The sequence below is a fragment of the Poeciliopsis prolifica genome, unplaced genomic scaffold, assembly GCF_027474105.1.
Source record: "Poeciliopsis prolifica strain line A6 unplaced genomic scaffold, Auburn_PproV2 SCAFFOLD003, whole genome shotgun sequence".
Lineage (NCBI taxonomy): Eukaryota > Metazoa > Chordata > Actinopteri > Cyprinodontiformes > Poeciliidae > Poeciliopsis > Poeciliopsis prolifica.
The window spans coordinates 5,591,107-5,603,476 of record NW_026562378.1 but is presented as its reverse complement, the minus strand read 5'-3'; the positions used below and the strand labels follow the sequence as shown (position 1 = coordinate 5,603,476).

Here is a 12,370-nt window from a genome sequence, read left to right as displayed (position 1 = left end):
TCTCCCACCCCCCAAAAAAAGAAATGACAGAATGAGACAAAAAAAAAAAAGATGGGAAGCAAAAAAGCAGCACTGGCAAACAGCACTGTTTAACAGGGCTGCTCAGATCCAAACAGAACTGGCCGGTGATTGGTCGACTGTAGTTAGGTCTTGGCACCGGCCGCGGCGACAGCTGCTTGGAAATGATGAAAACCCCCGAGAAGGGAGAGTGCGACAACAATCCAGAATTACTGTGAAATTCTGTTGTCCCTGTCCATTTTCCCAACGCACCGCAGAATGAAAATCAGGAGACTGGAACGAATCGCCAGCAGGAAGATGAAATAGCTTTAAAACGTCTAAATGATCGCGGCGCAACGCAAATGTAATAATCTGACGCCTGCGACTCGAAGTTTGCCCCTGGGCCTTGTTGTATTTTATGCTTTCATCTTGTTCCGGTGGGACACATCACAAAGACATGCAAAATGAAGCGTTCAGGTTATTAATGCCTCCAATTAAAAAAAAACAAAACAACAACAAAAAACACAAGAAAAAACAATTTGGTAAAAATTTTAATGATCGTATTTATTGATAATCAACTCCGGCTGCGCGAGTCGGTCTTGACAGTGTGGAAACACCAATCAGAGTGATAATTACCCTGCGGTTTGTGCTTAGGGTAAATCTCTCTCTTAACATGCTGAGCTTTATACCCAATGGGGTTCCAGATGGCAGTTTTGCTATTCATTCAAATCACTTTGCCACTAGATTACTACAAATCTATGTAAATACAAGAAGCATGGTCCAAAACCAAAAAAAATAAATAACAACTCATCACCACTTTCCACAAAATACTCCAGCAAACAAACACAACACAATCTTTCCCCCCTCCAAGATTTCTAATGATAAGGAGTCTGCCACAGTATTCATGTTCCCTGTTTTTTGTATAAAAAAACATAAGAGTTATTAGAGTCGTAACGTGAGACCAACACAAAAGAGTGGATAACTGGGGGTGTGCAAAGAAAGTCCATGAATCGTTTCACAGATTTCTTGTGGGTAAATGTATTGCATGTACCTATCAAGTTAAAACCTAAGCACTTTGAAATGCCTTTGCTGAAACTGTGCAATATGAATAAAATGACTTTACCTTTACTTTACCTGAACAAAGTAATCAGATCTGCAGGTATTTGGCAGTATGTTTTCACAAGCTTTGTGCATCATCTCTTTTTTAACGAAGCCTGGTTAGAGAAGGTCTGTAGGAAGGCATTTTCCAATTTGTTGCCATTTTTCTGTATTCATTAGATCTGAATTTGGAGTATACCACATGATTATGATTTGACTTTAGTCATTCGGTTGTTTTTTCTGAATGTATGTTTAGCATTAAACCTCTGTCTTGGTCCCAAGTCCCTAACAATCATGCCCTGTACTGAGCTACATCCATCTTCCTAGCAACTTCTGTATCCCCACACTATGATGCTGCCTCCACTTTGCTTAGATGTATGACTATTAAATGACAGAATCAACAGATTTTCCAACTTGAGCTGTGAATCTCTGCATCTCCCCCAGAGTTACCGTGAACTTCTTGGCTTCCTCTCTGATTGATTCTGTCTAGAGCTGCAGAATATAAATCGGAGTCGTCGTTGTAATGTCAGTGTGTATGATATCGACAAATGATTCAGAAACACTATTGGGAAGGACGCTAGGTTTCATACATCCATGTTTGTACATTCTGTATTAACAAACTGTTTGCCCTTTATGCTGTCACACCACATTTTTACATACTTGTAGCTGCAAACAGTGTAAAAATCCAGGTGTCATTTTTGTCACTGTTATTTTGCAGAAGGTCCTGGGTTCAAATCCTGGTCTGCACTCCATTCTTTCTTGTTTGAAGTTTGCATTATTCTGCCTTGTACACATGTGGATTCTCACCGGGTCCTCTGGCTTCCTGCCACAGTCCGAAATCTTACCTGTTGGGTTTGTTTCTTCTTTTTTTTTCATTTTCTACATTTTCTCTTCCTGTTGGCCCTGCATGCTGGAGCTCTTGCAGGGATCGGTGCATCTGGCTGTCAAATTACTCAGTGGTGAGTAAAGAACAAGTCCAAGAGATGGCAGCAGCAACAGAGATGGCCCAGGATGCCTTATGTTATGGCACAGTGACCAACAGTTGAAGGGCTTGTTAACCATGTCAAAACTGCGTCCTAGTAGATAACTGGAGGAAGTCAAGCAGTGGGGAGAGGCTGGCAGTTTCACAGCACTGCTCTCACATGATGCTGCATGCAATACCTCGTCGAATCAGCCCTGCGATCAGATCTCGTTATGGAGTTGAACTCCGTCCCGAACATCTGCGGGTTTTTACCTCATCTCTTGTTTCTGTGACACTTCAAGTGGCATATGTCTCGTTTTATCCTAAATGTCATATTGTGATTGAGTCCAAGTACGGCAGATGTGTGAGATTGATGAGGCTAAAGGTACGTACCACCACACAGAAGGTGATTCATTAGGAGGCGAAACAAGGGAGAAGCCTGGTTTACTCGTCCTGCTTGCGCCAACGCAAACTCACCCACACGCCACGAGAAGAAGCCTTGCCCTTCGTGCTTCGAGCCAGCAGATTCGGTGACACGAGGGTTCTTGAAAGCTCTTTAGGAGCTTCGGGTGCGAGGTTGTCCTGAGGGTGGAAAAAAAAACAAAACATCATCGCCAGCTGGGTGGCAACAAAGAGGCAAAGGAAATCACACTGCTCATGAGACTGCTCAAGTTTTGTGAGGTGAAACTGAAAGACAGGCGTCTCTGTCCTCTACAGACACATCTGCATTGGACAGCTTGACGCATTTCTCGCTTTAGATGTTATGGCTGACAGGTTGACACGTAAAGAGGCTTCAGTTAATAAAACATGCTTCATTTGCTGATGGAGTACGACGCAGGAGCGGGTAGTCTTGCTTTAAGACGTGTGATCCGACTCCCCCTCTTTCTCTCCGTGCCTCTCTCTTTCTCTCTTCCCAGCTGGGCTACAGTGTAACACACACGCATGCACGCTCACTCACACTCGCCCCGCTCTGCCTGCCCGCCCGACACAGACGCTCCACTTACAGCGTCGGAGGCAGGACTGAGGCTCACACTATCAGCTCAGCTTCTCAATGGGGGGACGTGGCCAAAAGCAGACAGAGCGGTCATTCCACCGGAGCCTTCCGCCGAGTTCGTGAGAGAAAGAGAGAGAGAGAGAAGGACAGAGGGGCGGGGGGCGGGGGGGTAACGGCGAGCGAGGGCAGGCGGCGGATGGGGGCAAATTAGGACCCCCTTTCATCTCAGCAGAGGAGTTTCGAAAGACTCTGAAAGAGAGAAGAGCAGCATCTCTGTGGCCGATAGAGCCGTGAGTCTCTCACACACCTTGGTCAGTTTTTGACACCTATTGTCCTCCCACCTGGGTGGCGTTTTTGGGGGACTCGTGTTAGGGTTTTTTTCTGCTTGTTTTTTTTTTTTTTTTTCAAAGAAAAATCACAGCAGCAGAAGTCCAGAGTGATTTTTTTTCCCCATTTATTTTTTTTTGGGGTTTTACCTGCAGGTGGAATTCATGAAGAGACGATGGAATTAAGACGGACAGGCTGTGATTCTGACTAAGCTCCTTTTCTCCATCTGAACGCGCTGCTCAGGTAAGGAAGGGTGTGGGACATTCCTCTGGTGTCAGACGACGGGAGTTTGATGTAGAAGAATGTCTGATGGGGGAGAAAATGAAAACTATCTGGGTTGATTGAACATCTGAAATGGCTTTGCGACGTCTTCTGCATCCAGACTTTCTGGTGGCAGACGATGCCCGCTGGATGAGAAGTACCATTGATTAGAAAGCATCTACAGTCTGACTGATTGTCTCTGTTTTGGAACGATTGGGGTTGGCTGATGGCTGAAGTTGTTTCTGAAGTGTGTCGGAGGGAGAATCTCTCCTGTTTCTTTAGAGATGTTGGAGCAGGTGCATCGGTGCCTGCAGGTGTGCCTCACGTTTCCACCCTCGCCCTCCGTCTGCTTTTACTTTCTCTCTCCCCCACCCCAACCCTTCAGAGCTGGACTCCTGCATTTCTGAGTGTCTCATCTGAGGTTGCACCACAAAAGTGAGAGGGAGCCCCTGTTAGCGGTGTGCGTCTGCAGAAAGCGTGGGCTGCGTGCTTCTGGAAACGGCCTTTTTTGTTTGCATTGAAAGACCTTGTAAATAGTCCCCCGTTCTTTTTTTGTGCGTTTGTTTCACTTCGACTGTGCTGCGCTTTCAGCTCAGGAGATAAGCTGCAGTTATCAACTACATTTCCCCCCCACCCCCCTCTTCCAAAAAAAGCCTCCCCAGATTACTGTAGATCTGCGGCTCTACGTAATATGCAGCCGATACAATTAACTGTGCAAGCGCAGCGAATTTTTTTTTTTTTCCCCCAACAATACATCTTGTAAACCTTTTGACTCAGTGAGAAAAACGTGTGTGGTTGGAGAAGAGTAAAGGAGGACTCATCCTCGTTCTAAAACCCCCTCCAGCTGGTGATACATAATGTTATTAAGGATTTATACTCTCATTTTTCTTTGTTTATTAAGCAGCCATGATCTCACAAAGGGTAATCCTTGATTAGGCTAATGCTTTTGACCTGAGCTGCATATCACAGCATGAGAAACACAAGACATCTATCTTTAAATAATGCATTGAATCAAATATTTGCTCTCGCTTTACTTACTTTCAAAGTTAAATGGCTAATGGCTACATGCTTTATTTTAATGCACTTGCATTTAGTATTAATTATGAATTCAGAATCACAGTAAAGTGCTTAGATCATAGAACCACTAACTTGCAGCAAGCTTGGTTAAAAGCTTTGGTGCGTCCCTATGAAATGGACATTGTTAACACATGTAAAAATAATCACATGCTCCCTAGTTGGGGGGGGGGGGGAAAGCATTTGCAGATAGGTGGAAAAATATTGCTTTACAGAAGGTGGAGTTATGACAACAACAACTTCCCCGCTTCGGATTTCTGGATGGAAATGAGAGCTAACACCACCTGGAAAGGAGGGAATGTGATTATTCAGGCAGGAATGAGGCGTGTCTACATATGCCGCCCCTCAACAGAGAATAAATCTCTTAATATGACCAAGAGTGCTGTCTGTGATTAGCAATGATTAATTTCAGCTTCAATTTATAAACACAGATGGCCGAATTATGACTAAGATTACATTTTTCTCAAATGTCTGATATTCGGTGTATGTAGTTTTTATTTTTTTTAATTTAATTGATCCTTTTTAATTTTTATTTTAAAAGAAATGAAGAAAATGATACAGAAAGACAATCGGTGTTGGTTCTTAGGTGAAGTTGGGTTTGCTGCTTTAACTCTATGTTCAGCACAGTCTAACAAAGTTTTTTAAAGATATAATAATGGTCCCCAATCAGTCATTTTATACGGCGAAGCACTGATTCATCAGATCAGCCAGTTTCCCTTTGATTAATCAGTGATTGATAGATCAGATTTTTTTCCCCTTTCGTATTTAATACAAATTCAATAAAGGTCAAAACATGACTTGATCCATAAGTTCTGTCTCAGTATTGCCTTGTTTATGTCGGATTCAACACGACTATCTCCATCAGAGAATCTGGCGAAAACGCTTCCACTTTTATGCGTTGTTTAAAAAAAATAAAAAATCTGACCTGAGCAAAATCAGAAATTGGCGTTGGCCAGGAAAATCCTGATCCGTTCATGTCATAATACAATTTATGTTTGGCAAAATTATGTTTTTTTGTTGCTCTTTATATATCATTGCACATAGAGTTGAGTAAATCACTCTCTTAAACATATAGCTATGTTTTCATCTGTGTCTCTCCTTTGTTTTTCCGTCCTGAGTAAAGATGATATCCATATTAAATGTTCACACATGCTTGTCTAACAGAGCTCTGTTTCTTCATGCTGCTCTCCAGACTCGGCCTTACCATGTCCTGGTTGTTGGCCATGTGGATTAGCCTCGGCTTCCTGCTGCTGTGCCAGGCCACACTCTACCAGACCATCCAGCAGCACCACGTGGCCCGACCCGGTCGCACCGACATCCTCACTCTGGGTTCGTTCACAAGCTCTTATTTTTCTTTTTTTTTCTTTTTCATTGTCTGACTAACTTCCCAGCCCGGTGTTAACAACATGCAAGACGTTGCTCTCGCTGGGTTGGCTCCTCTCAGCTCTGGCTGTTTGAAAGACGAGAACAAGGCCTGCCGCAGCGTGTCACAGCGACTCGCTGCGTCAACGCCACGAGATGATTCACGGCGCTTGAAGGTTTAGCGGATAAGCGGAGGTTGGGGACCGCTAATTGTGCCTTTGGTTCCAAAGTGACTCGACTTTTGCAGTTGGGAGGAAACACAGTTAACAAGGTTGGGGCTCGTTCTGCGAGCTGTCCGCCGCTGTTTGGATCTTAACATGCGAGTGCTGCTAGAACATCTTCTCAGATTGGGAATCGGGAGATGACTCACTTATGTGGCGAGGAATTCCCGACTCGTGCAGACTAATAGGAGCAGCTAAAGCTATGGGCAACAATCCATATTACTATATTGGTAGCTGGGGGAGTTTGATCACATTTGCTTAGGCTGAAATGACAATTATGTTTTCCTCCTTTTGCACTGGAAATGCTCGGCAATTAAGCCTGATGCCTTCTGCACCGCGAAGGCCAAAGTGGAGGGTAGGAATGGAGGCGGATCCAATTCTCCGATTATGGAAAAGCTCACTAGAATTACATATGGTATATGTGGGAGTGCTACAAGGAAGCAAAGCTTTTTTTTTTCTAGAGCAAAGCAAATGCTTTCCTTAAGCTCCTGACAATGAATGTTACTTCCACGCTTGAACCCTCATGCAGAGTGGGGCTCTTTTCCATGCCAAGCTGCTGTTAAGCATTGATGCCGTTTCCTGCTTAGTTCTTTCTGTGTCTTGCACTGCCAAGTAAAAAAAAAAAAAAGAAGCGGTAATTGAAGCAGAGCAATAGGAAGACAGAAAAAAAAGACACTGCTCTGAATTCTCTATGCTTGTGAACATTGGTGACTTTAAGCAGCCTGTCAGAGAATTGGCTTACTTTTAGTGTGGAACAGCTGACACATGAAAATCCTTGCTCTGATGGATAAAAAAAAAAGTTTTCAAAGTATTCCTGCCCCATTAATTGAAGCAAAAAGAAAAGAAAAAAAAGAAGGGGGATAGGGATGAACAGCACAGAGTTTTTAATACATTTTTTAAAGGGTGACTTCCATTTTATTTGATTTTTTTTCTTCTTTTTTGTCCGGCTGACAAGTCAAGCTTGGTGCCAAAGATGTATAAGGAAGTGCAGGGCTCAGTAAGTGTTGTTTTTGAATAATGCAGTTGACCCAAAGGGGAGGAAAAGGAAAAAAATAATAAAATACTTGCTGCCCCCTCCATCTCCCTTCCGCTTCTTGTGGTTATACGTCTAGAAAAGTCACGCAAGTAAAAGACAGCGGGGGCCAACAGTTCAGGAAGGTTTACTGTCAGACAGATCAACTCACATACTTGACGTCCATTACACTCCTGGGCAAAGACGTATACACGCTCGCACACTTACGTGCTCTCTTCTCGCGGAGGCCTTTACGAGGTGGCATTTTCACGGGTCCTCTGAGGATACGCGAGCCGTTATTGATGACCTAATGGGTTCACTGAGATGAGCTCTCTTTCTACGGTTGGGCATCAAGCAGAGATGCGCTGAGCAGAATTTTGGGGCTGATTTCTATTTCAGATGAGAGGATACAATAAGAAATTTCAGCAGTGACTTCCTGCTCTTCCTGCCATTAGCGGCCATTTAATATTTATATTATTATTTCATGAGGTACCGTCTCTCTTGTCATGTGCGTAGGAGACGAATCACTCACAATGTAAACACAGGGTTGGAATCTGAAGTCTTTTGCGTCTTATGTTGCGATTAGCACGATTAGCGCAGGTAGCTGTTAGCATCCGTCTCTGTGTATCTCAACCTGGGGAGCCAGCGCCCTCTACTGGGGCTCCTGGAAAGCTCAAGGGGGATCCCAGGTTTCATTACCAAAGTCACTGACTTCATGTTTCATATTTACATAAAAAAAAAATAACCCAGTGAGATGATGAAAAGGTAAAATGTCACTTCAACAGCGTCGTACTCTGCTTCTACACATGCGTCTTGCCGTTATGTGTCTAGGAAATGAGGATAGAATGGAAGCCAGGTGGAAACTGTGGTGGCCTGATTTTCTGTTTTATTTTACATTCTCTGCAGCCTTTCTTCACAATACTTTCTAAAGCTAGTTACAGCATTTACCGTCAAGCGTTGGGGACAGTCTGGGCTGAAAAGAAAACAAGGAAACAAACATTTATTTGTCTCTCACCACAGGTTGTCACTGTGATTTGGGGAGAAAAGTAATTGTTTTTCATGACATGTCATAAATATAAAAGAACAGGGTGTTATATGAACAGCAAATACTTATCAGTGTTTCATTATTTCTGTTCGGATGCACTTATGCACAAACATGAGTGCTCACATAAACATGTACTGTGGATGCTGGTGTGTGTGTGTGTGTGTGTGGCTCTTGACACCCTTTACTGAGGCTCTTGATGATTTTGGCCATCAGTGATTTAGAAATAGGATGGTTTTGCAGTTCTTCTTGTTTTTGTGTCATGTATATGGACAGGATTTACACAACAGACTCATGCCAATGTTTTTCTGAGATTACTCCTCATGATATAGAAAATTAAGTTACTCAAAGAGTCATTTATGTCTTGCGGCTGTGGGCAAATTTTTCTCAGTGCATGTGACGATATCAATGCCTCCTTGAATTGAAAAGGCTGCTGATCCCAGGATTTCTAAATGTAGGTTAACTCTGAGATCTGTCTGAAAGCTACCAATGTTTCCAAATCCAACAGGAAGTTCAGTGTAAATTCACTCATCTGGCTTCAGAAAATTTGGAGTCAAATTTCCTGTTGAATTTGGCTTCAAGTCAACATGACTTAAAGGGTGACTTCCATTTTATTTGATTTTTTTTCTTCTTTTAAAGAAGAAAAGATTTTAAAGATTCATGTTGGTATGAATCATTGTCCTGTGGCAGACAACTTCTGTTTTTGGGCCCAAAACATTTAAAAAAACATACAGATTGACTAGATGGTTGATGTTTTAAACTATCTTTAGCATCTTACAGTTAGGGCCAGAAATATTTGGACAGTAACACAATATTTGTGAGTTGGGCTCTGCATGCCACCGCATTGGATTTGAAATGAAACCTCTACAACAGAATTCAAGTGCAGATTGTAACGTTTAATTTAAAGGGTTGAACAAAAATATCTGATAGAAATGTAGGAATTGTACACATTTGTTTACAAACACTCCACATTTTAGGAGCTCAAAAGTAATTGGACATATAAACATAACCCAAACAAAAAAGTTTTTTCTCAATATTTTGTTGCGAATCCTTTGGAGGCAATCACTGCCTTAAGTCTGGAACCCATGGACATCACCAAACGCTGGGTTTCCTCCTTCTTAATGCTTTACCAGGCCTTTACAGCCGCAGCCTTCAGGTCTTGCTTGTTAGTGGGTCTTTCCGTCTGAAGTCTGGATTTGAGCAAGTGAAATGCATGCTCAATTGGGTTAAGATCTGGTGATTGACTTGGCCATTGCAGAATATTCCACCTTTTTGCTCTCATGAACTCCTGGGTAGCTTTGGCTGTATGCTTGGGGTCATTATCCATCTGTACTGTGAAGCGCCGTCCGATCAACTTTGCAGCATTTGGCTGAATCTGGGCTGACAGTATATCCCGGTACACTTCAGAATTCATCCGGCTACTCTTGTCTGCTGTTATGTCATCAATAAACACAAGTGACCCAGTGCCATTGAAAGCCATGCATGCCCATGCCATCACGTTGCCTCCACCATGTTTTACAGAGGATGTGGTGTGCCTTGGATCATGTGCCGTTCCCTTTCTTCTCCAAACTTTTTTTTCCCATCATTCTGGTACAGGTTGATCTTTGTCTCATCTGTCCATAGAATACTTTTCCAGAACTGGGCTGGCTTCTTGAGGTGTTTTGGGGCAAATTTAACTCTGGCCTGTCTATTTTTGGAATTGATGAATGGTTTGCATCTACATGTGAACCCTTTGTATTTGCTTTCATGGAGTCTTCTCTTTACTGTTGACTTAGAGACAGATACACCTACTTCTCTGAGAGTGTCCTGGACCTCAGTTGATGTTGTGAACTGGTTCTTCTTCACCAAAGAAAGTATGCGGCGATCATCCACCACTGTTGTCTTCCGTGGACGCCCAGGCCTTTTTGAGTTCCCAAGCTCACCAGTCAATTCCTTTTTTCTCAGAATGTACCAGACTGTTGATTTTGCTACTCCAAGCATGTCTGCTATCTCTCTGATGGATTTTTTCCTTTTTTTCAGCCTCAGGATGTTCTGCTTCACCTCAATTGAGAGCTCCTTTGACCGCATGTTGTCTGGTCACAGCAACAGCTTCCAAATGCAAAACCACACACCTGGAAACAACCCCAGACCTTTTAACTACTTACTTGATTACAGGTTAACGAGGGAAAGGCCTTTTGAGTTACTTGCAGCCTTTGGAGTCCATTGTCCAATTATTTTTGGTCCCTTGAAAAAGAGGAGGCTCTGCATTACAGAGCTATGATTCCTAAACCCTTTCTCCGATTTGGATGTGGAAACTCTCATATTGCAGCTGGGAGTGTGCACTTTCAGCCCATATTATATATAAATTGTATTTCTGAACATATTTTTGTCAACAGCTAAAATAACAAAACCTGTGTCACTGTCCAAATATTTCTGGCCCTAACTGTATGCTAGAGATTAGCGTGTGACCAACCTTATAAAAACAGCTATCTGCAGTAGATCTTTACATTCAATCTGAGACTGCTTGTTTTCAACTCCACTTTTCTTCCGACTTACGTTTTAGACACTGAAATCACTGAAACTGGAAAAAGCCATTGTTGACTCACTCAATACTAATGTCTGCACTGCAGAGTGTTGCAATCGCTGTGAGCTGGCAGAGCTCACACAAGCCGCCTTCGTTCATCAGATAATGATCAGATGTGGATATTCCAGCTAGCCAGTAAGGCGAGAAAGCAATCCAATGTAAAATCATCAAGGTCCACTCAGTTCCTCCAAACATTTCTATGACCACACCCGTTGCTGATCAAGTCCCGTAAAAACATGAATAACTGTTGTATGAACAGACATCTGGTGGATATGCTACTGAACTTTGAATCCCATCAAAGTTGGAGACACTTAACAAACCACCATCGTTCTCCTCGGTGAACGGTTCGCTTTACTGACGCTTCTCCTTGAGAGTGAAGACGACATCAGTCCTGCTCAGTCTTAAAGTGCTGCTACCTGATCTAACCAGAACCTCTCTCTTCGAATTGAAATGCTATGATAAATATTTGAATTAGAATTGATTTTATAATTTGAGAAGCTCTCTGGTTTCACCGAGCCCAAAGAGCCAGGCTATAAATAGGGAGGAGTGTATCTGACATGAAAAAAAAAAAAAAACGAGATACCTTGAAAAATCCATCGAGCTTTTTTTGCTTTGAGTATGTTTCAATAATAGTTCATAGCATAATGTGCATCTTTAAGTGCTTAATTATAGTTATACGCAGCATCCATTAGCTGATATCATATATTTATCATCTTAAAAACTGATCAATGATGAAATATCAAATAAAGCCTTGCTGTTGAGCAGACGTCGCAGGTTTAGGCATCTTCCAGGAAATCATTACTTCTAAAACGCTAAATGTCCCTCAGCAGGCCGTTTGAAAGATAAAGTTACACAAAAACAAACATCCAGTGGATATCGACTAATAGAAGCAGCTGTGAGGCTTTCAAAGTGGAGGTAGCGTCGGTTGTTTTGTTGTGTCTGTTAGAGAAATCAACCGATCTGCCTCCGGAAACTTTGGGACGCGAACGCTCGGAAAGAAGGAAAAACACGAGCTGCAAAGTTTCAGCATGTCCTGTGACAAATTCGCACAGTCGAGTAACAAGCAGGATGTCTGCTTCGTCACCTGCTTAGGACGTGGCGCTGTTCTCTCTTTCCCATGAGCCTCTGCACCGCAAAAAGCCCTCCTCCCGCCCCCTCGTGTTCTGCTTGTGCGGCTGAAGATTGATGGCGTCCTGATTCTGGGCAGCCAATTCTGGTCTCTCAAGAAATAATCCACTGCATTGACAGATGAGCTGAATGTGACACGACATAAACAAGCCAGGCACTGCACTCTCCCCACCTGCCAGCGCTGAGCTGGAGGGCTCACTACCAGCCCTGCTGATGCACAAAGACCCTTATTGACTGCTCCTGCTGCACTTTGTTGAACGTCGGGGGCCGGGAGGGAGTACGATTAACATATACAGTTTGTAGCTTGGTGGAAGAAATTAATGCAGTTTT

General features: G+C 43.0%; 1 protein-coding gene across 4 annotated transcripts in view; it reads left to right on the top strand.

Moving 5' to 3' along the window:
* Window positions 1-3,009: 3,009 nt before the first annotated feature.
* The window catches only part of LOC129358332 (chemokine-like protein TAFA-1), a 136,739-nt gene continuing 127,378 nt past the window's right edge, over window positions 3,010-12,370 (top strand). For 2 of the 4 annotated variants that reach the window (XR_008605795.1, XM_055027306.1), the window contains exons 1-2: window positions 3,010-3,620; window positions 5,905-6,041. Coding sequence is in view for 1 of the 4 variants with exons in the window: in XM_055027306.1 (XP_054883281.1) it covers window positions 5,918-6,041 (124 nt within the window). In the remaining 3 variants the exon portion in view is untranslated. The remainder of the gene's footprint in view (window positions 3,621-5,904; window positions 6,042-12,370) is intronic. The other 2 variants (XR_008605796.1, XR_008605797.1) reach the window with 2 other exon arrangements.